This window comes from Lepus europaeus, chromosome 3 (genome assembly GCF_033115175.1).
Source record: "Lepus europaeus isolate LE1 chromosome 3, mLepTim1.pri, whole genome shotgun sequence".
Classification (NCBI taxonomy): Eukaryota; Metazoa; Chordata; class Mammalia; order Lagomorpha; family Leporidae; genus Lepus; species Lepus europaeus.
In genome coordinates, this window is record NC_084829.1 from 108,078,221 (window position 1) to 108,098,527 (window position 20,307).

General features: G+C 45.9%; 1 protein-coding gene across 1 annotated transcript in view; it reads right to left on the minus strand.

Annotated features, from left to right (window-relative positions):
- Positions 1 to 20,307, minus strand: part of METTL24 (methyltransferase like 24) — a 118,371-nt gene that overhangs the window by 57,901 nt on the left and 40,163 nt on the right. The window contains exons 2-3 of the mRNA XM_062187660.1: positions 19,648 to 19,746; positions 11,575 to 11,714 (exon numbers count right to left, since the gene is read on the minus strand). Of these exons, the coding sequence (XP_062043644.1) occupies positions 11,575 to 11,714; positions 19,648 to 19,746 (239 nt within the window). The remainder of the gene's footprint in view (positions 1 to 11,574; positions 11,715 to 19,647; positions 19,747 to 20,307) is intronic.

Below are 20,307 nucleotides of genomic sequence, written 5' to 3' on the forward strand. Positions count from 1 at the left end.
TTTAAAAAAAATGATGATTATGGCTTCTCTGCCCAAAATACTATCATTATATGTGATTTAGAATACCAAAATCCTGCAGAATATCAACAATGCACTGGTCAAACTTGAACCTGGTGCAGAAACATTCATTCTCTTAGACTCGACTATTTCAGACTATTGCATAATTTGGAAAGACACAACTTTGGGTGGAACAGGTTTAAGCGGACCAAAGGAAGCTTCACCATCAAGGCTCTCCACCGAGGCATCCTTCGGAGCTGGCTCTGCCCCATCCTCTCCCTTCACCCTCCTCACTGCCCTCCTCCCCACTGGATTCCAGGGCACGTCATCCCTCTGAGGTCTCTCGCCTTAGCTCTTGCAATGCTTTTGGCCCAGACACAGGCTCAGCACTCCTCTCCCAAACAGTTCGGTTTCTCTACCTATGAGATCCTGTTCCTATTTCCTACCTCCTGCTGAAATCCCACGACTCAGGCCACTGTCCTCTCCCCTCCTGTTCCCCCAGACGTTCACTCCAGGTACTTCCAAAGCCTATACTCCCCATACTCTACCTTGAGGCACGTGAGTACAGGAGGCAGCATCCTGGAGGGATTGTTTGCTGTCCCAGGGATCCAAGGACTTGTCAATTATGCGAAAGTAAAGTCCTCCCATTTGTGTCTTGCCCTTTCCTGAGCCCCAGTGCTGAGGACATGAAAGATGCCGGACAGACCTATAATACTCTTCCCTCAGTGAAAGGGAGCTATTAGGTACTGGAGGGCATTTCTGGAACATAGAGCGAAATATCCAATATCCAGACCTCGCAGGTAGTGGGCTACATTTCACGAACTTACTCAGGTATCTAAACAAATATTTATAGAGCACTTTAAATGTGGGCGGTGTTATACTGAACACTAGAGATAAACAGAAATCAAACATGGCCCTACATCTGAAGGAGCTCGCTAAGTAGCAAAAACAAAAATTTAAACTAAGAACTTTTTTTTTAGAATTCCTAAAATTAATTTATTTTCATTTATTGGAAAGGCAGAAAGAAAGAGAGACAGAGATCTTCTGTCTACTGGCTCACTCCTCAAATTCCCACAATAGCTGGGCCCCAGCCAGGCCAAAGCTGGCAGCCTACAACTCCATTTGAGTCTCACCTGTGGGTGGCAGGTACCCAAGTCCTTGAGCCATTAGCTGCTGCATCCAGGAAGCTGGAGTCAGAAGCATGGCCAGGACTCGAACCCAGGCTCCCCAGTATGGGATGTGGGCATTCCCAGCAGCATCCTCACCACTGTGCCAAATGCCCACCCTGAAGAAAGATTTTTGACAAATAACGATTATAAAGTAACAGTGTTATTTATAGCAAACATGTATTTAGTCTATAATGCAGCCATTAGCTGCTGCTAGTAAGCTGGAAGGAGAATTCATGGTTGAACATGTGACTTCCTGGAAACATTTTATTTAAGATGTATTCCATGAAGCAAAAAGTACAGATCACAGGGCTTCTGTGTCAAGATCTAAGATGACGGCTTCCTTTTCTGCTGCCTCTTGTGTGCATTCAGTCAACAGGAAAGGCAAAAGGCGAAGCAAAGGTCATATCCTTTCCTCTAGAGGGCATGGCCTGGAAGGTGCACACACCCCTTCCACCACTCACATCGAGTTGCTCAAAGCCAGTCACACAGACACGTGTAGCTTCCAGAAGGTTAGGGAACATAGTCATCAGCAAGGCAGCCGTGTGTGCTGCTAACCTCAGGAGTCCCGTTCCCAAAGGAAGATGGGGAGAATGAATATTGGGAGATAATAAGCAGTTCTTGGCTGTAACTCATTTATAAAAGAGTTAATCAGTTGATGCATGTTCATATATGTATAAACTTTTGAATTAAGATGGCAACCTCTCCCTCCCTGGTAGGGGGTGGGAGATAAAATTATGTAACCCTTCCCTAGGGAGTTATACAAATAATACAAGTATTATTCTACCCACGTTGATGAGGGGGTGTGAAGGCACAACAAACCTGTCAGCGTAGAAAAAGGATCAAATCTGAGAGCTGCTGAAGAAATCAGAAGGAGAGGTTGATAGGGCTAAATTTCCAAGGGTAACAAAATGACAGGGCGTCATGTTGGCCCTCCTTCTCTGCTGTCTCAGAGAAAATCAATCAGGACTCCCCTGTGTTGTGTGGGTAGTACACTGAACAACTCCAGAGGCACCATTTGCACCACAATGACCATAATGATGGTCTCCTAGTGGGTAGCAGGAAAGGCTCTTGAGAGCAAGTGGGGTGCATTTTCCTAAGTTGTACAAAGGCGTTCATTGGACTACCTGCAGGGGGCGCTGGCTATCACATGCCCCTGGCAGACGAGGCAGCTTGCAGCACTGCTTCAAGTCCTTGGTTATTCTTTTAAAAAGATTCCACTGAGATTAAGGCGAGTGGCCTTTATGTTCTCTAAGAGTCAAAAACTCAGAGGGTAAGCACAAGAAAAGATGTTCAAGATCATGGGCCAGTAGGGAAGCGCAAGTCAAACCCACAGGAAGATCCCCCTTCACATCTACCGGGACTGCTGTCATCGAAGACTAGTAATACTGAGTGTTGGCCAGGATGGGGAGACACTGGAACCTTCGCCGATTACTAGTGGGAATTTAAAATGGTATGCATCCAACAGAAATGAACACACAGCAACACCATTCACAACCGGCCACAAACTAAACACCCATCAACTGATGCGTGGACAAATAAACTGTGGTGTGTCCAGCCACAGAAGGATCAGAGCACCAACACTCGCTGTAGGGTACATGCAGCTTGCCAACACTGTGCTAAGTGAAAGAAAACAGTCACCAAAGGCCACGGATCACATGTTTCCACGTAGAAGAAACAGCCAGGAGAAGCAGCTCTATAGAGGCAGAAAGCACGTGGAGGCTGTCCACGGTGGGGGCTGGGAGGTGGGGGAAGAGGTTGGGAGAGAGGGGGATGGGAGTGAAGGCTACGTGTGCAGGACTTTTTATTGAAGGCTCTGAACTGGCTGGTAGTGACAAAAGTCCATCAGACTGTGTATTTTAAATACGTGAACTAAATATCCACAAAGCTGTTCTAAAAGCTAAAATAATAATAATAATGCATTCAAAGCAGGCCTAGGGACAATTTTTCATCCTCAAGCATCGAAGGCAAGGGCTGGACGGGAGGACACTTTGAGCTTCCCCAGGAGTTTCAAAACTCTCTCCTTCATCCCAGCAGGGGCCAGAGAATCCAGCCAAGCAATTATCCAGATCTGTAAACTGCCAGCCGCGAGAGGGGAGAAATTCATTTTTCAAAGCAGAAATGACACTCAATAGTGGGCGAAAAACATTTTAGCCTCATTCATTTTGTTAAATAACATCACATGAACTAGCAAGATTCCATCTAAGCACCTGTGTTCTCCACAGGGACAATAGCACTCGGGAGGGGGTGCACAGATTGTGAATAAAGCACACAGATGCACACATTAAGTAGGCAGATATGCAGTGCGGCTAGGACGTCAAGATTTCACAGAGGGTGATGGGGAAAGAAACAGCTAAAGGGGGACTCTGGGGCCCATGATTTTCCAATTGCTCATTCCCCTGCTCTGCACCAGCACCCTTCCTGCTGCGTTCATTCAACCGCTGTGCGTAAAAGACACTTAGCCCTGGAGCTTGTTCGTGCTTCCCGAAATGCTCGCAGCAACTGGAAGTCCCAGCTTTTCTGTGTAAAATACTGGCTCTCACTGCCGAACCATGTGTCACCTATGAAATCTTCTGCTCTCTTACATTGAGAATCTGTGTCTTGAAACCACATGGCACAACCCAGCCCAGAGCTAAAGGAGAGAGGAGCAATATGAGGGTGCTTCAACAAGTTCTCGGCAAAATGGAAAGCAAAGTGTACTTTGGTGCAAAAAAAAGATTAGAAACCAGACATTTTTTCATGATAAGCATTTTCCTTACACTTTTTGAGGACTCCTCACATTTACATACGCATTTTATCCCCTCCCAAGTCTTCCTTCCCAAGCCTGCTCCTGCTCCCCAAATACAACCTTTGACATGAAAAGTAAAATTAGTGATTTTTGTCCCCCTTCACATTATCCCCTCTTTGGTCCCTCCTCCCCTCCCCTCACCCTTCCCTCCACTGCGCACACACACACATACACACACACACAGGGAGACTCACAGAGCAGGCCCAGGCTCCCACTGTGAGGCAGACAAGGTCACCATCTGAACCCAGAGTCTTTCCATATTTCCTTTCTGTTTCCCCTTCTCTGAAATACATACCTTGCTAGAGCCCTCTACTTTAATTGGTCTACTTTACCCCTTTCAAAATGGAAAAGGATCTGATTTACATTTCAATTGTATACTGCACAGAGTGCACCCTGTCTCTCCCATTAACTGTGGAATGAAAAGTTTTGACTCCTAGAAAAGAGATTTCAGCTTCAGCATGTAGCAGGTGCACCTAGGATCCATTTCAGTTATGCGGGTGGAGAACCGGAAGTGAGACAGACGTGAGCCTTTCCCTTCTGACTCCTTTGTCTGTAGATCTCTCCTTTCTGTCATTCCAAGAAGCTGACCTGGGTTATAGTTACCACCTGGGTTTGTCTGGGTATCACTGGGCTCCGTAGCAGCAATGGTTTTGTTGCCGCCATGGAGCATGGAGCATGGAGCATGGAGCACGCACACGCCAGCTGGATTCGGGGCCAGCAGCCCCAACACTGCTGGGTGCTGGGACTCTGGGGCCCACAGTCCCTGTTCCTGCATCCCATCTCAGGACCAGTCATTCTGGTCTGGGTCTTCCTTCAGCCTCAGAGGAGATGTTGCCAGACAGCTAGCTACTTCCCCCAGCCAAACAATCCGTGAGCAGGGTGCTTGTCCAACACCAGACCCTAAGTCCCAGTGCAATCGGCATCATCACCCACAGTTCAGAGCATCCTTTGTGAGCCATCAGAAATATTTTCCTTAGTTTCCAGCTTTGAGTTAAACATTTTTAAGTTTTTCAGCAAATAATGAGCCTTATAATCTATTCATTTCTTTTCTCAGTGGGATTTCAAATGGTAAAATTTAAATAAAAAAAGAATATCTTTTTACATGTAACAATATGAAATCTTATTGTAGAACAATCGTGTTCAATACCTCTGAGGAATTAAAAAATTCCCCTTGGGGCAGGCACTTAGCGTATCAGTTAAGACACCAGTTGGGGGCCCTCGCTATGGCACAGTGGGCTAAGCCTCTGCCCACGGCACTGGCATCCTATATGGGTGTTGGCTCCAGTCCTGGCTGCTCCTCTTCCTTTTCAACTTTCTGCTATGGCCTGGGAAAGCAGTGGGCCTCGGACCATCCAGGTTGATTCTATATCTTAGGTATTGTGAATTGTGCTGCAGTGAACATGTGGGTACAAATAAATCTTTCATGTGCAGGAGGAAAATCCTGGCTTCAGATCAGCCATTGCAGCCATTTGGGGAGTGAATCACGATGGAAGACCTCTAGACCTCTGTGTGTGTGTGTGTGTGTGTCCCTCTGCCTGTAACTCTACTTCTCAAATAAATAAATAAAATAAAATAAAACACCAGGACACCAGGTAAGATGTCTGTATCCTATATCAGAGTGCCTGAGTCCCAGTCGCAGCTCTGGCTCCCAACTCCAGCTTCCTACTAACACAGGCCCTGGGAGGCAGCAGGTGACGGCTCCAGCAGCTTAGGTCTTGTCACCCACCTGGGAGACCCAGACTGAGTTCCCAGCTGTTAACTCAAGTCTGGGTCCGGCCCCAATCATTGCAAATATTTGGGGAGTAAATTAAGAGGTGGGACCTCTCTCTCTCTTCCCCAACCCCCTTCTCTGTCACTCTGCCTCTTGAATAAATATTTTAAAAATTTCTTAAATTTTCCCCAAAAGCAGCATTCCAAGTTTTATTTTACTCAGTTATTACATGCTTTAAACAAAATTATTCCAGAGTGTAAAATATAAAGGCAGTTTGGAGCAAAAGATATAGGACCAAACTGAGATCTGCACTTTGCATGTGGTACTCAACCAGGATTTTTATGACCTACTTTCAGACATTTTTAATATGACATAAACTAAACCCTGCTGTCACAGCTTGCAGTCTCCCTGCCGTCCGGTGGCAGAGATGCTGGGCTCCCAGAACACGAGCTCTGCCCTGGTCCCCTGGCTGAGCCTCTCACCCAACCCAGCCCTTCCCATTCCAACCACAACACAACCAGCTTCCCTCTCCAATCTCTTTGTCTCCAGCAATCCTTTACGCAGCAAACTTGTACCTACTGTGTGCTGAGTTCTAGCAAGAGGTACCATCAGCATGAGGGTACCTCAGAAAGTTCATGAAAATGGAATAAGAGGATATATTAATTTTGGTGCAGGGGAATTTTAAAATCCATGCTTAGTTTTTGCAAAACACACACTTTCTTTTTAAATTTTTTTTAAATTTGAGTTATACAAGTTTAATATATTTCATATACACAGATTTAGGAACATAATGACACTTCCCTCCCTAACCTATCTCCCACCCACACTCCAACCCTTCCTCACCTTGCAGTCCCACTCTTAATTTTTACAGATTTATTTTCAGTTTACTTAATGATCATGTAGTTAACCCTACTCTTAGTAAAAGAGTTCAACAAATACTATGAAGAGAAAAAATAAAAAACTCTTCCTCAACGGAAGAGACGAGGCCATAAATAATCATCAAATCTCAAAATGTCTATTTCACTCCAACGAATTACATTTTAGGTACTCTATTAGTTACCACAGATCAAGGAACCCATGATATCTGTCTTTTTGGGATTGGCTTTTTTCACTAAGTATAATGGTTTCCAGTTGCATCCATCTTGTTGCAAAAGACAAGATTTCATTCTTTGAACAGCTGAGTAGTACTCCACTGTGTATATATACTGTAATTTCTTTATCTAGTCAGCAGTTGATGGACATCCAGGTTGATTCTATATCTTAGGTATTGTGAATTGTGCTGCAGTGAACATGTGGGTACAGATAAATCTTTCATGTGCTGATTTCTTTTGGTTTGGGTAAATTCCCAGGAATGTGATGGCTGGATTAAATTGTAGGTCTATATTCAGATTTCTGAGGTATCTCCATATTGTCTTCCACAGTGGCTGCACCAGTTTATATTCCCATCAACAGTGGACCAGGGTACCGTTTTCCTCACATCCTCACCAGCATTTGTCATTGTTGATTTCTGTATGAGAGCCATTCTTACTGGAGTGAGGTGAAACCTCATTGTGGTTTTGATTTGCATTTCCCTGATGGCTAGTGATGCTGAGCATTTTAATTGTCTGTGGCTATTTGAATTTCCTCTCTTGAAAAATGCCTGTTCAAGTCCTTGGCCCATTTCTTAAATGGATTATTTGCTTTGTTGTTGATGAATTTCTTGAGTTCTTTATAGATTCTTGGTGTTAACCCTTTATCAGTTGTGTAGTTTGCAAATATTTTCTCCCATTCTGTTGGTTGCCTCTTCACCTTGCTGAGTGTTTCCTTAGCAGTGCAGAAACTTCTCAGTTTGATGTAATCCCATTTGTCAATTTTGGCTTTGATTGCCTGTGCTTCTGGGGTGTTTTCCAAGAAGTCTTTGCCTATGTCTGTCTTGCAGAGTTTCCCCCATGTTCTCTATTGTTGGTATTTTGATTGGGAGCATATTGAATTTGTAAATTGCTCTTGGTAGTATGGACATCATATATTTTTTTAAAGATTTATTTACTTATTTGAAAGGCAGAGTTACAGAGAGGCAGAAGCAGAGAGAGAAAGAGGTCTACCATCTGCTGGTTGGTTCATTCCTCAGATGGCCACAATGGCCAGAGCTGCACTGATCTGAAGCCAGGAGCCAGGAACTTTTGCAAGGTCTCCTACGTGGTTTCAGGGGCCCAAGCACTTGAGCCATCTTCTATTGCTTTCCTAGGCCATAGCAGAGAGCTGGATCGGAAGTGGAGCAGCTGGGACTCAAACCAGCACCCATATGGGATGCTAGCACTGCAGGTGGCAGCTTTACCCGCTATGCCACAGTGCCGGCCCCCAAGTATGGACACTTTTTTTTAAAAGCATTTATTTAATAAACATAAATTTCATAGGTACAGCTTTTGGATTATAGCGGTTCTTCCCCCCATACCACCCTCCTACCCCCAAACCATTCTACCTCCTATTCCCTCTCCCATCCCATTCTTCATTAAGATTCATTTTTAATTAGCTTTATATATAGAAAATCAACTCTATACTAAGTAAAAATTTCAACAGTTTGCACCCACACAGACACACAAAGTATGAAGTATGGTTTGAAGACTAGTTTTACCATTAATTCTCATAGTACAACTCATTAAGGACAGAGGTCCCACATGGGAAGCAGGTACACAGTGACTACTGTCGTTTATTTAACAATTTATGACATCAGTAATCACCCGAGGCTCTTCTCATGAGCTGCCAAGGCTATGGAAGCCTCTTGAGTCCACAAACTCCCATATTGCTAAGACAGGGCCATAATCAATGTGGAAGTTCTCTCCTCCCTTCAGAGAAAGGTACCTCCTTCTTTGATGGCTCCTTCTTTCTACCTGGATCTCACTCACAGAAATCTTTCATGTAGGTCATTTTTTGCCACAGTGTCTTGGCTTTACATGCCTGAAATGCTCTTAAGGGCTTTTTAAGCCAGATCCAAATGCCTTAAGGGCTGATTTTGAGGCCAGAGTGCTGTTTAGGGCATTTGTCATTCTATGAGTCTGCTGTGTGGCCTGCTTACCATGTTGGATCACTCTCTCATTTTTAATTCTATCTATTATTATTAGCAGACACTTGGTCTTATTCATGTGATCCCTTTGACACTTACTGAGTATGGACATTTTGATGATGTTGATTCTTCCAATCCATGAACATGGAAGATTTTTCCATTTTTAATATTTTGTCTATTTCTTTCTTTAGTGTTTGTAATGTTCATTGTAGAGGTCTTTCACATCCTCAGTTAAATTTATTCAAAGCTGTCTAATTCTTTTTAGAGCTATTGTGAATGGGACTGATCTTTAAAAGTTCTGTTTCAGCCATGTCATTGTCTGCATATGCAAAAGCTATTGATTTTTCCATGCTGATTTTATATCCTGCCACTTTACCAAACACTTTCATGCGTTCCAATAGTCTCTCAGTGGAGTCTTTTGGATCTCCTATTTAGAGGATCATGTCATCTGCAAATAGGGATAGTTTGACTTCCTCCTTTCCAATTTGATTTCTTTTTCTTGCCTAATGGCTCTGGCTAAAACAAAAAAATCAGTGAAATAAGAGCTGGCTTTTTGAAAAAATAAACAAAATTGATACATCATTGATGCAACTAACCAAAAAAAGAAAGAAGACCCAAATCAACAAAATCAGAGATGAAAAGGGAAACATAACAGATACCCCAGAAATAAAAAGAATCTTCAGGAATTACTACAAAGAGCTGTATGCCAATAAATCTGGAAACATAGAAGAAATGGATAGATTCCTAGACACACACAATCTACCAAAATTGAGTCATGAAGACATAGAAAACCTAAACAGATCAATAACCAAGACGGAACCAGTAATAAAGACTCTCCCAACAAAGAAAAGCCCAGGACTGGATGGCTTCACTGCTGAATTTAAAGAAGAACTAATTCCAATTCTTCTCAAGCTATTCAAAACAACTGAAAGGGAGAGAATCTTCCCAAACTCCTTCTATGAAGCCTGCATCACCTTAATTCCTGAGCCAGAAAAAAATGCAACAGAGAAACAGAACTATAGACCAATATCCCTGATGAATATGGATGCAAAAATTCTCAACAAAATATTAGCTAATCAAATACAACAACACATCAGAAAGATCATTCACCCAGCCCAAGTAGGATTTATCCCTGGTATGCAGGGATGGTTCAACCTTCACAAATCAATAAATATGAAACAACATATTAACAAACTGAAGAACAAAAACATATGGTTATCTCAATAGATGCAGAGAAAGCTTTGATAGAATACAATATACTTTCATGATAAAAACCTTAAGCCAATTGGGTATAGAAGGAACAGTCCTCAACACAATCAATAATTTATGACAAACCCACAGCCAGAATCCTATTGAACTGGGAAAAGCTGGAAGCATACCCCCCTAAGATCTGGAACCAGACAAGGATGGCCACTCTCACTATTGCTATTTAATACATTCCTGGAAGTTTTAGCCAAAACATGCACTTCTTCAAGTCCCCTCATCTGTCTTCATTTAACCCATTAAGAATGTTTGTTACCTTTAAATTCTTATTTGAGTCTTTTGTTTTCTTTAAAAAGATCCCAAATAGCTTGAATCCCTATTTGTTATTGTTTGACCGCAATGGTGACCTCCCTGAATTCACTCCCCAGGCTAGGTCTCTGCATCACCCAGATGTCTGCTCCTAACCCTGACCACCTAGTGTTCTGGCAGGTGGAGCACCACACCTGGATCTGAAGGTAGACCATGGATAAGGGTCAGGCAGGTGACAGGTTTTTAGGGTCCCCAGTGTTGCTTGTAAAGGATTCCAGTAGTCTAGCTGGGAATCTACACAGCATCTACAAAGAGCCTATGGAACAGTGTTTTCCAAACAAAATTAATCCCCTCCTGCCCTTTTTTGAGACAGATGCCATTTGTAAGTTCAGGGCTGTTTCCAAAGCACTGGTATATTTGGTAAAATAGTCTCAGTACTTTATATTCATCCTTTCACAAAAAAGCTTTCCAAGTCCATTTGTACATCTAGGTAATTTTCAACCAGAATAACTGAATGTCAGTTTTTCTCTAGCAGTTTTGAAAAAGTCACATGATTTTCATAAGAATTGCCACCCAGTGTTTTTTTCTTAAAACTATACATAGATTCACCATTGGAACCAAAGATAAAAAGTCAGCAGTGGCCATTACATGTTGTGGCTCACTCATCCTGTGTATCAAATTTCTGACATGCTCTCTTTTTTTTCCAAGCCGAATTCATGAATATGCTCCTCTCTCTTTTAAAAGTAGCTAGAAACCACTGGTCTCAGGGCCGGCGCCGTGGCTCACTTGGTTAATCCTCCGCTTGCAGCACCAGCATCCCATATAGGCACCAGGTTCTAGTCCCGGTTGCTCCTCTTCCAGTCCAGCTCTCTGCTGTGGCCTGGGAGGGCAGTGGAGGATGGCCCAAGTGCTTGGGCCCTGCACCCGCATGGGAGACCAGGAAGAAGCAGCTGGCTCCTGGCTTTGGATCAGCACAGCTCTGGCCGTGGCAGCCATTTGGGGAGTGAACCAACGGAAGGAAGACCTTTCTCTCTGTCTCTCTCTCACACTATCTAATCCTATCTGTCAAGTAAATAAATAAATAATTAAAAAAAAAAAAAAGAAACCACTGGTCTCACTAACACGATTGTCCTCATGCTGCTAACTTGTTATCAGCAGAATGAGAGGAAAAGTGGCTCAAGCTGAGGGTACCCCGGTGACGAACCTATGCCTGTAGCTACCTAACAGACCCATCAGGATGATGGCAGGAGGCAAAACAGAGCGCCTGCTCTGCGCAGCAACCACTCAGGCTGTGTTGCTGGAAAAGCCATTGCTGCCTGCAAGAGTGTTTGTTTCCTTCCGCTGGAAAACGCGTACTTACCCTAAAGAATAGAGGCGGCACTGCTTGTTGTGGATTTGCTGAGCTAAGCCAAACCTGTCATCGAGACACACTGACCAGGGCCGCTTGGCAGGGCTGGAGTCAGTAGCCAGGCTGTCGGTACTCATGCGATTGCATGCAATCTGGAAGGATTGGAAATCAATGTGAATAATTTAAAATGCTGGATGAGAAATGGCAGGGAGGGGCTTACAGCTTCCCTGGCCCTTGGAAACCATAAGAAGAGAGTTATGTCTTCCACAGCTAACTGCTCCCATCCCCAGGGAGCCACAAGACTACTGTACAATGCGTAGAGGAATTTCACATACACGGCAGGTAATAAGTTACCTTAGAGAGAGACTACATGCAGGTCTGAAGGGAAGCTAAGAGCTGTTATTGCCACGCACACGAGGCAAAGAGGAGAGTCAGGAGCAGAGATGGGGGGAGGGCCTCATGGAGCGGTGTTAGTCCTGGAGGGTGAAGCTGCCCCAGGGCACTCCAGACAGGGCAATGTCCCTTCTGGAGCTGATGTGCAATGCAGCCACAGGCCCCGATCTCAGGAGGAGACGCACAAGGTGATCCCTTATTCCTGGCAGAGAAGGTGTGGGCTCCAAGGACCGGAAGGATGGCATGTGTTAGCCCGAGTAAATCATGGACCATGGCTCAAGAGGCATGAGCAGTGCCTGCTGATGAGGCAGCATCCCTCGGCGAGGCGCTGCTTTAATGAGCTTCCTCCTGGGAGAGAAGGGCAGGAGCTCCAGGCAGGAGGCTCTTCCTCAGCTAGCCGAAGCCCTTCTCTTAGCTCATGCATCCAAATGAGAGGAGCAAACCAAAGGGAATGTGTACTGAAGTCAAGCAGAAGCAAGTCGCTGGTTTCAACTGCACTTAGGCAGATGTACTTCCTAAGGGATGCGGACTTGTGTTTGAAGCTGGTACAGTTTGCATGGCTGAGTCTGTTGGCACGGAAGAAAGCAAGTTCTATAGCCAAGACATGTTTCATACTGAGCAACAGTACACCCCCAACCCCTCAGAACTCTCCCGGTCATTGTGATGGCCCCTGGACGCAGCCGCTCTTGCTGTCGCATCATGGATCGCTCCAGATGCAAAGGGTTTGTTGAAGTTCATTGCTTTCCTTTGTGCGAAACCGAACGGCAAGAAATTTTCTTCTAAAAAAGACATTCTGGGTTTGTTCGATCTTTTTATTTAACTGATTTTCCAAATTGTTAGGCTAAGAAGAGCATATTTTGTGCAGCCTTTTCAACTAAGACAACTCCTGGATTACACTTGCTAACACCTGGGGCAGGACTGACAAGACCACCCTGGGACTACTCATCAGGGACCACGAGAGTGTCTGTTGCCAGGTTCTGGATAGCTCAGAGCAAAGCTGAAAAAGTGGGCCATCTATTTTATATACATATATGTATATATATTATAAAACTTAATATATATTATAAAACACAATATATATTGTGTATATATATTATTCTTCTATCACCCAGGCTCTGTCCCTCTCTATCTCCAACCACTGTTGGAAGGAAAAATAACAGAAAATGGAATTGGGGTCTTTTCTCGAGGCACTGCCACAGAATACACTTATTAGCAGTGTGCATCAACAGTTCACTTGTATAATTCATCTCCTCCTATTCTCCCACAGATGAGTGGAAATCAAGCCCTTGCCTGCCCACTCACCCCAGGGAAGCCACGTTGCTAATCTAATTAGCCAGAGCCCCACGTGCTCGCTGGGGCCGATTCTGCCGGTGAGCAGATGACGGCCTCAAACATCAGTTCCTTCCTTAGCCCTGTGTTCCACGCCCCACCTGCAGCAGGAAGGCAGGTCAGGGCACGGCCATGGGGCCCCAAGGCAGGCCAGGACCTCATAAGCCTGGGCCATTTGCCCCAGAGCATGGAGTTTTGATGAAAGTGGTACAATGATTCCCATCTGTGGCTGTTCTTTGTGTGCGTTTCTCCCTCCGAACCTCCAAAGTGACAGGTCAGGACACGATGTCCACAGGCCTTTGTCATTAACACCATCACAGCCTAACTGCACCCTCTTCCATGGTGTTTCTCAGATCACCTGGGAGATGGTTCAAGTGCGGATTCCTGGGTTCTACACCAGAACAGCCAAATTGGAATCTCTGAGGCTGACACCTGCGGATGGGATGTGCGTAAGTGACCCCATGTGACACTGAAGCGGGTGGTCCTGCGAGTTTACTGGAGGTCTCTAATGAAGCCTCTGTGAAACATCCCAGCCTGGTCTCACCTGTGCCTTAGCACTAAGGGGAGGTGCTATGCTTGGACCAGAGCTTCAGACTGGAAGCTGCAGCTCCCCTGCTCCACTCCCAACAGAGGGCTGGAGGGGTTGGCACTGGCAATTAGTCGGAGGCCTCCAAATGTCAGGTGAGTATTAAGGGCCCGAGTCAGGGCTTTAAGGTGCCGCTGCTCCTGCTCTGCCAGGGTCTTGGGCTTTATTCTTTTTTTTTTTTTTTTTGACAGGCAGAGTGGACAGTGAGAGAGAGACACAGAGAGAAAGGTCTTCCTTTGCCGTTGGTTCACCCTTCAATGGCCGCCACGGCCAGCGCATTGCAGCCGGCGCACCGCGCTGATCTGAAGGCAGGTGCCAGGTGCTTCTCCTGGTCTCCCATGGGGTGCAGGGCCCAAGCACTTGGGCCATCCTCCACTGCCTTCCCGGGCCATAGCAGAGAGCTGAACTGGAAGAGGGGCAACCGGGACAGAATCCGGTGCCCCGACAGGGACTAGAACCCGGTGTGCCGGCGCTGCAAGGCGGAGGATTAACCTGTTGAGCCGCGGCGCCAGCCCGGGCTTTATTCTTAAAGATGACCCTTTGGGATGGGCATTCAGATGCCTCTTGGGATGCCCACAAGAGGAGTGCCTGGGTTCAGGTCCCCACTCCTAATTCCAGCTTCCTGCTAACGAGCAACCTGCGAGGCAGCAGCTCAAGTGCTTGGGTCCCTGCCACCCACATCGGAGACTCGGAATGAGTTCCACGCTCCTAGCTTTGGCCTGGCTCAGTTCCAGCTCCTTTGGATATTTGGGGACTGAATCAATGGATAAAAGATCAGTCTCTCTCTCACACACAAAATACATACATTTTTTAAAAGATTTTTATTTATTTGACAGGTAGAGTTACAGACAGTGAGAGAGACAGAGAGAAAGGTCTTCCCTCCGTTCATTCACCCCCAAATGGCCACCACGGCTGGAGCTACACTGATCCGAAGCCAGGAGCCAGAAGCCTCTTCCTGGTCTTCCACATGGGTCCAGGAGCCCAAGTACTTGGGCCATCCTCCACTACCCCACCCCCAACAGAGGGCTGGACTGGAAGAGGAGCAACCGGGACTAGAACCCGGCGCCCATATAGGATGCTGGCGCCACAGGCGGAGACTTAACCTAGTGCGCCACCACACCGGCCCCAGTAAATACATTTTTAAAGATGGCACTTAGTCTCCTTTAAGCATTTCTTATTCTACAGATTTCATCCTGCACAGATATATGCCTTTTGGAGAGACACTCTTTTCCATTCAATCTCTCCAATAACATTCCCCCTTCCTCTCAAAAGTTCAAAAAATACAACACCAGAGTTACTCAGTTTTAAGCATTTATTAACCATCTCATTGATAGACATTAGCTTTGGAAAACAACTAGGAGTGCTTCATAAAATGCTCCTCCAAAAATTAATTAAATATTGATTTTTTAAAAAACTTTCTAGTTAAGATTTATTGCTAGGGCTTCAATAAACTCTCGTGCAAGCAAAATGAGAGAGGGCAGTAACTTCTAGCTAAGCTCCAACTCAAGTAATTATGTTTTCTGCCCGTCTCATTCCTCTTGTAATTTTAGCCACTTCAAACAAAGTAGGCCTAGACAAAGGGAAATAGACTCCAGGGGAAAAAATGTTTCCTGAAATGATTTGCAGTTACTTAAAAGGACCCAATTTATTTTCACTGTGTTTTGTATCCCATTAGCTTAAGTAGCATTTCTGCCATCTCATAAACAGAATCTAGCAAAGGGACCCCTTAAAATTTTGGGACCTCAGCAAGGATCATTTCAACTGAGTTCAACACACTTGCATGTTTTAGACAGTATCGGGGTTCCAAGGCAGGCTTGTATTTTTGTTGTTTTCAGCCTGGGGTGTGTGTGTGTGTGTGTGTGTGTGTGGCAGTAGATATAATAGATACTATTGTTGTAAAGGTATAGTCCCAATCTCCAGAGCCTAGGTACTTAGGATATTCTTATAAATTGATAGATGAGTAGATAATTAGGTGATTGATAGGGGATAGAGTGGAAAGATAGATGCATTTGAAAACACATTTTAGTTTTTAAAACAGCCAGTGTTGCTGAGATTCATTTATACTGCAAGGCATGCTTCCGGGAGGCATATGGTTTGGGGGTTGCCATAAAAAGCTGAATCCGGAGCCTTCCCTTAGAATACAGCACTGTATTTACAACTTAACCATTTGCTGTCAGGTGCCAGCAGGGCATCGCATCACATCACACGCGGTACAATCATGGTCTTTCATGTTAGACAAACAGCAATGTCCAATCACACAGAGCTTCATGGGCAGCACACTCTGCCCTTACCTTTTGGGGCTTTAAAACTGCAAGGCCCTAACCACACCCTGCACAAGTCCAGGGCTGCCATGCCCAAGCATGCCCAATGCCACACTGTCCCATGCCCTGTGCCTCTGTACGCAAGCCCCCTCAGCCGACAGAGCCTTCTCCACCCACAGGTCCATCCTCTGTTGCACAGAACACATAATGCTCATTCACTCTCGATGTTTGCTTGGGAGTGGGAGATGTACCTGTTCTACCCAGGATTGGTATCCCAGTGCCAGCCACAAAGCCAGTCCCCAACAAATATCTGCAGAGTTGAGGCATGAACAAATCAACAATGAATGTTCCAAGTGCTGGGCCTTGCCGTACAAGCTGGCACACAGATTTGAGGGAAATAAAATTTTGTTAAAACAGCATAAGAGGAAGGGGGTGGAATTTGCTTTCGTACCTTCAGAGGTTTTATTTTTCTCTTGCCCATCATGACTCATTCCTGCTAACTGTGAAAACTGGAGGTAACAGTGGCTCTAATATTTTTGCCAGCTTTTTTTTTGTAGAGTGTTATTGCAGGCTTCCCTTGTCAAGATGCATTCTAAATGAGGTACAAGGCACAAAAGCAGCCCCAAAGCCCTGCATTACACAGAGAGGGGGAGGGAGCAATGGCTAGGCAAAGATTCTGCTTAAGAACCACTCACTGTCATTGCAGATGGCTCCCACAAGCTGACCTCCTGTCAGCTGAGAAGCACAGCAAAACACAGTGCTTTACCTGGACAGAGTGACCCCTGATTACAAATACATTGTAAGGTCTGGAACTTTGTCTCACTCTTCCTGGAGGACAGAAGCCTTCTAGTGGGGCCAGTGTTTTGGCACAGCAGGTTAAGCCACTACTTGGGATGTCCACATCCCAGATCAGAGAGTCCTGCCTCCATTGCCCAGGGAGCTTCCTGCTAATGCACCTGACCTGGGAGGAAGCAGTACTTGGGTTCCTAACACCCACATGGGAGACCTGGGGATGGAGTTGCTGGCTCCTGGTTCCAGTCCCAGCTGTTGCAGGCATTTAGGAGAGTGAACCAATGGATGGAAGACCTCTCTCTTTGCCCCACCTCTCTCTCTCTCTCCTTCTCTCTCTCTCTCTCTCTCTCTCTCTCTCTCTCTCTCTCTCTCGTCACTCTGCCTTTAATAAATAAATCTTTTCAAAAATTCTTCTAGTGAGCTTCAACAGTCAAATCTCTATGATTTCATTCCCAAGCTGAATAATAATACTTCCATTCCAACTAACACACCATCTCCTTGAGGGCAGAGCTATATCCTCACAGCCTAGCAGTTCTTGATACCTTACAGGTGCTCAAAAAATACATGGTTGTCTGTCTGTCCCACTGCTTCACAAATATGTAAACAAAAAGCTTTAAAAACACAGAGCAAATAACAATCCTGTGCTACTCTCTGCACAGCATGAGATCATAGCAACCCTGGAAACCATCTGATCCAATCTCGTCCTTCTCAGGATATGAACAGTGAGAGCCAGAGAAGAAAGTAAATCACCCAGGGCCACGGCATCATGCCACTTCACATCAGAGGCTGCTGTGCGCTTTGAAAGAATTCTTTGCCTCTAAGCCCATAGCTCAAGGGAAAGATTCAAGAGGAGTCTGAATGATCAGCTCATGCCTCAAGAACTTCTAAGTAAATATGCTTTTCACAAGGTAGACAATATTGGCCTGAAATACATGCAGAATGGAATTTGAAGGCTTGCATTCAGTACATTTAATTTGGGGCGGGAGGTGGAACCCATAGTCCCCAAATTCAACCCATAAATTTGACATCTTTTGTTTTCCTCTGGAGCTTTTGAGGGTTTTTTTTTCCCCAATGATTTATTTATTTATTTACTTGAAAGGCAGAAAGAGACAGACACACACACACACACACACACACACAGAGAGAGAGAGAGAGAGAGAGAGAGAGAATCTTCCATACTCTGGTTGACTTCCCAAATACTTGCAATGGCTGGAACTGGGCCAGACTGAAACCAGGAGCCAGGAATTCCACCTGGGTCTCCCATGTGAGTGGTAGGGACTCAAGTACTTGAGCCATCATCTGCTGCTTCCCCGGCATGCTAGCCGGAAGTTGGATTGGCAGCAGAGTATCCAGGATTCAAATGAAGCACTCCAACATGGAATATGGGATATGGGATATGACTGCTTAACTTACGGAGCTACCATGCTGCTGCCTTCCCCTGTCACCTTTAAGGGCTTTTTAAAACCAAAGTTAATAGGTCCAGCTATGTATCCTTCTTGTCAACCCAAACTGTAAAATTAAAATTTCAGTATTTTAATTAAGTCTATGTAAGTCCACCAAATTAATCTGCAGCTGCAAAACAAGATGAAATCATGAGAAGCACGGGGACCAATCCATCATTCCAACCCTCATGATGAATAGCACAAGCTTTTACTTCCATGCGTGGGTGACAAATACTAAAATCCCTAGGACTGTCTGATTGCATGTGAAAAATGGGACTTTCTTTCACCCTAAACGTAGCCTCCTAAAGATCTAGAAATAGTTTCTCTCTACCAAAGGAAAAGTAGGCTTTGCTGCCAGTGAGATTTGGAAGGCGAAGGGAAGGTGCCAAAAGCCAGGGGCTGAAGGGAGACCCAAAGCATCCAGCATCCCCCGGCTCCAACAGCTCCATGGGGAAGTTTCTCAAATGTGACCTCTGCTCGGCTCCCAGGCAGGTGTTAATCTACTAACACCTCTCAGTTCAAAGCCAAGTTCCCCTCCCAGCCTTGATATCCTCTTCCCTTTTCCCCAGGATCAGGCGACTTGAGAAGGGAACCTCTTGATTAATGTATTCTGTCAGGAGGCAGAGTTTCGCCTTAATAGACGTCTCTGGCTGCTCGGGGCACGGTCTCAGCCAGGAGCTGGGCAGGAGCTGCCACGGTGGGTTAAGTCACTAATAAAAGCCAGGGTTCAGTAATGATGCAAAGTGCGTTGAAGAGACAGTGCACCTTTGGATTCATTAACTCTCTGCCCCCACCCTCCCACACCCAGCCAGGCTCCTGTGCTCCATTGCCTGGAGCAACCCTGGCTGCCTCACATCTACAGCCAAACCGAGAAGAGGCCAAACCCTCCAGGTCCACACAGGGGCCCGGGCCTCTGCGTGACGGCTCTGCTTGGTGACACACTCGACCACCTGCTCACGGGGACGGATCTGCTGCATCCAAAGGTTTCCAAAGCAATTTTGTAAAGTGAATCTTTTAAAACACTTTAAGATGAATCATCAGAACATCTCAGACTGATGAGACTCGTGCAAGGCAGCAAACACCTGAGCAAAAGCAAGGTGACTCCGTGCCTCCGAGAGAGTGGGTCGATGAAGCAACAACGCCTGGGAAACCATGTCCCTTGCACGTCCCCAGCAGGAGTGGCTGAGAACCGCTCCCCTGCCCCTTGGACAAATCCTGCTTTCACAGGGCCAAGCAGTAGCTCTCAAAAGACCACCAAACACACTTGGGCCCGAAACACAACCTGTGTGGTGCTGATATAGCTCAGGAACCTCAAGGCTTCTTCATCCAGGGACCGAGCAGGGCCTGCCCAAGGCTGCAGCTCTATGTGCCATCGGGGACCCTGTGGGAGACAAGAGAACACACAGGCATCAGTGAGGAACCAGGGGCTTGGCCAGGTGGGAAGAGGAGCTGAGGAGGGGCGAGGCTGCCTTAGCCAGCAGCAGACCAAGCAGGTATGCACAGAGGCACAGCAAGCTCAGATGCACCTGCTGGCATCTGGGCCCTGTCAATCACAGGGAGACAAATGTGGCCTGAGAATAGCCAGCTCCCCAGGAAGCAGAGGATTGCCATGGCCTTGGGGCCTGATGGAGGTTTCTGATCAAAGGCAACCTCCACTTGCCCCACCCCACCCCACCCCACCCCACCCCCCGGCTGGTACTTAATTGCAGTTTTCTGTTGTGTGATGCTCTTCCCTACACAGAAGAAAAACTTGCTAATTTACTACAGTGCCCAAAGCTCAGGACCTCAGACATCTGCGTCTCCAAGGCCCAGGGGTGTCCTTTGCAGCACCGTGGTGCTGCAGTGGACTCTGTGGGACAGAGGCACTAGGGGAACCTGGACAGCTTCCTCAGCACAGGGCCATGGGCCCTGACGACCTCACAGCTGGGACAGTGCAGCGGCA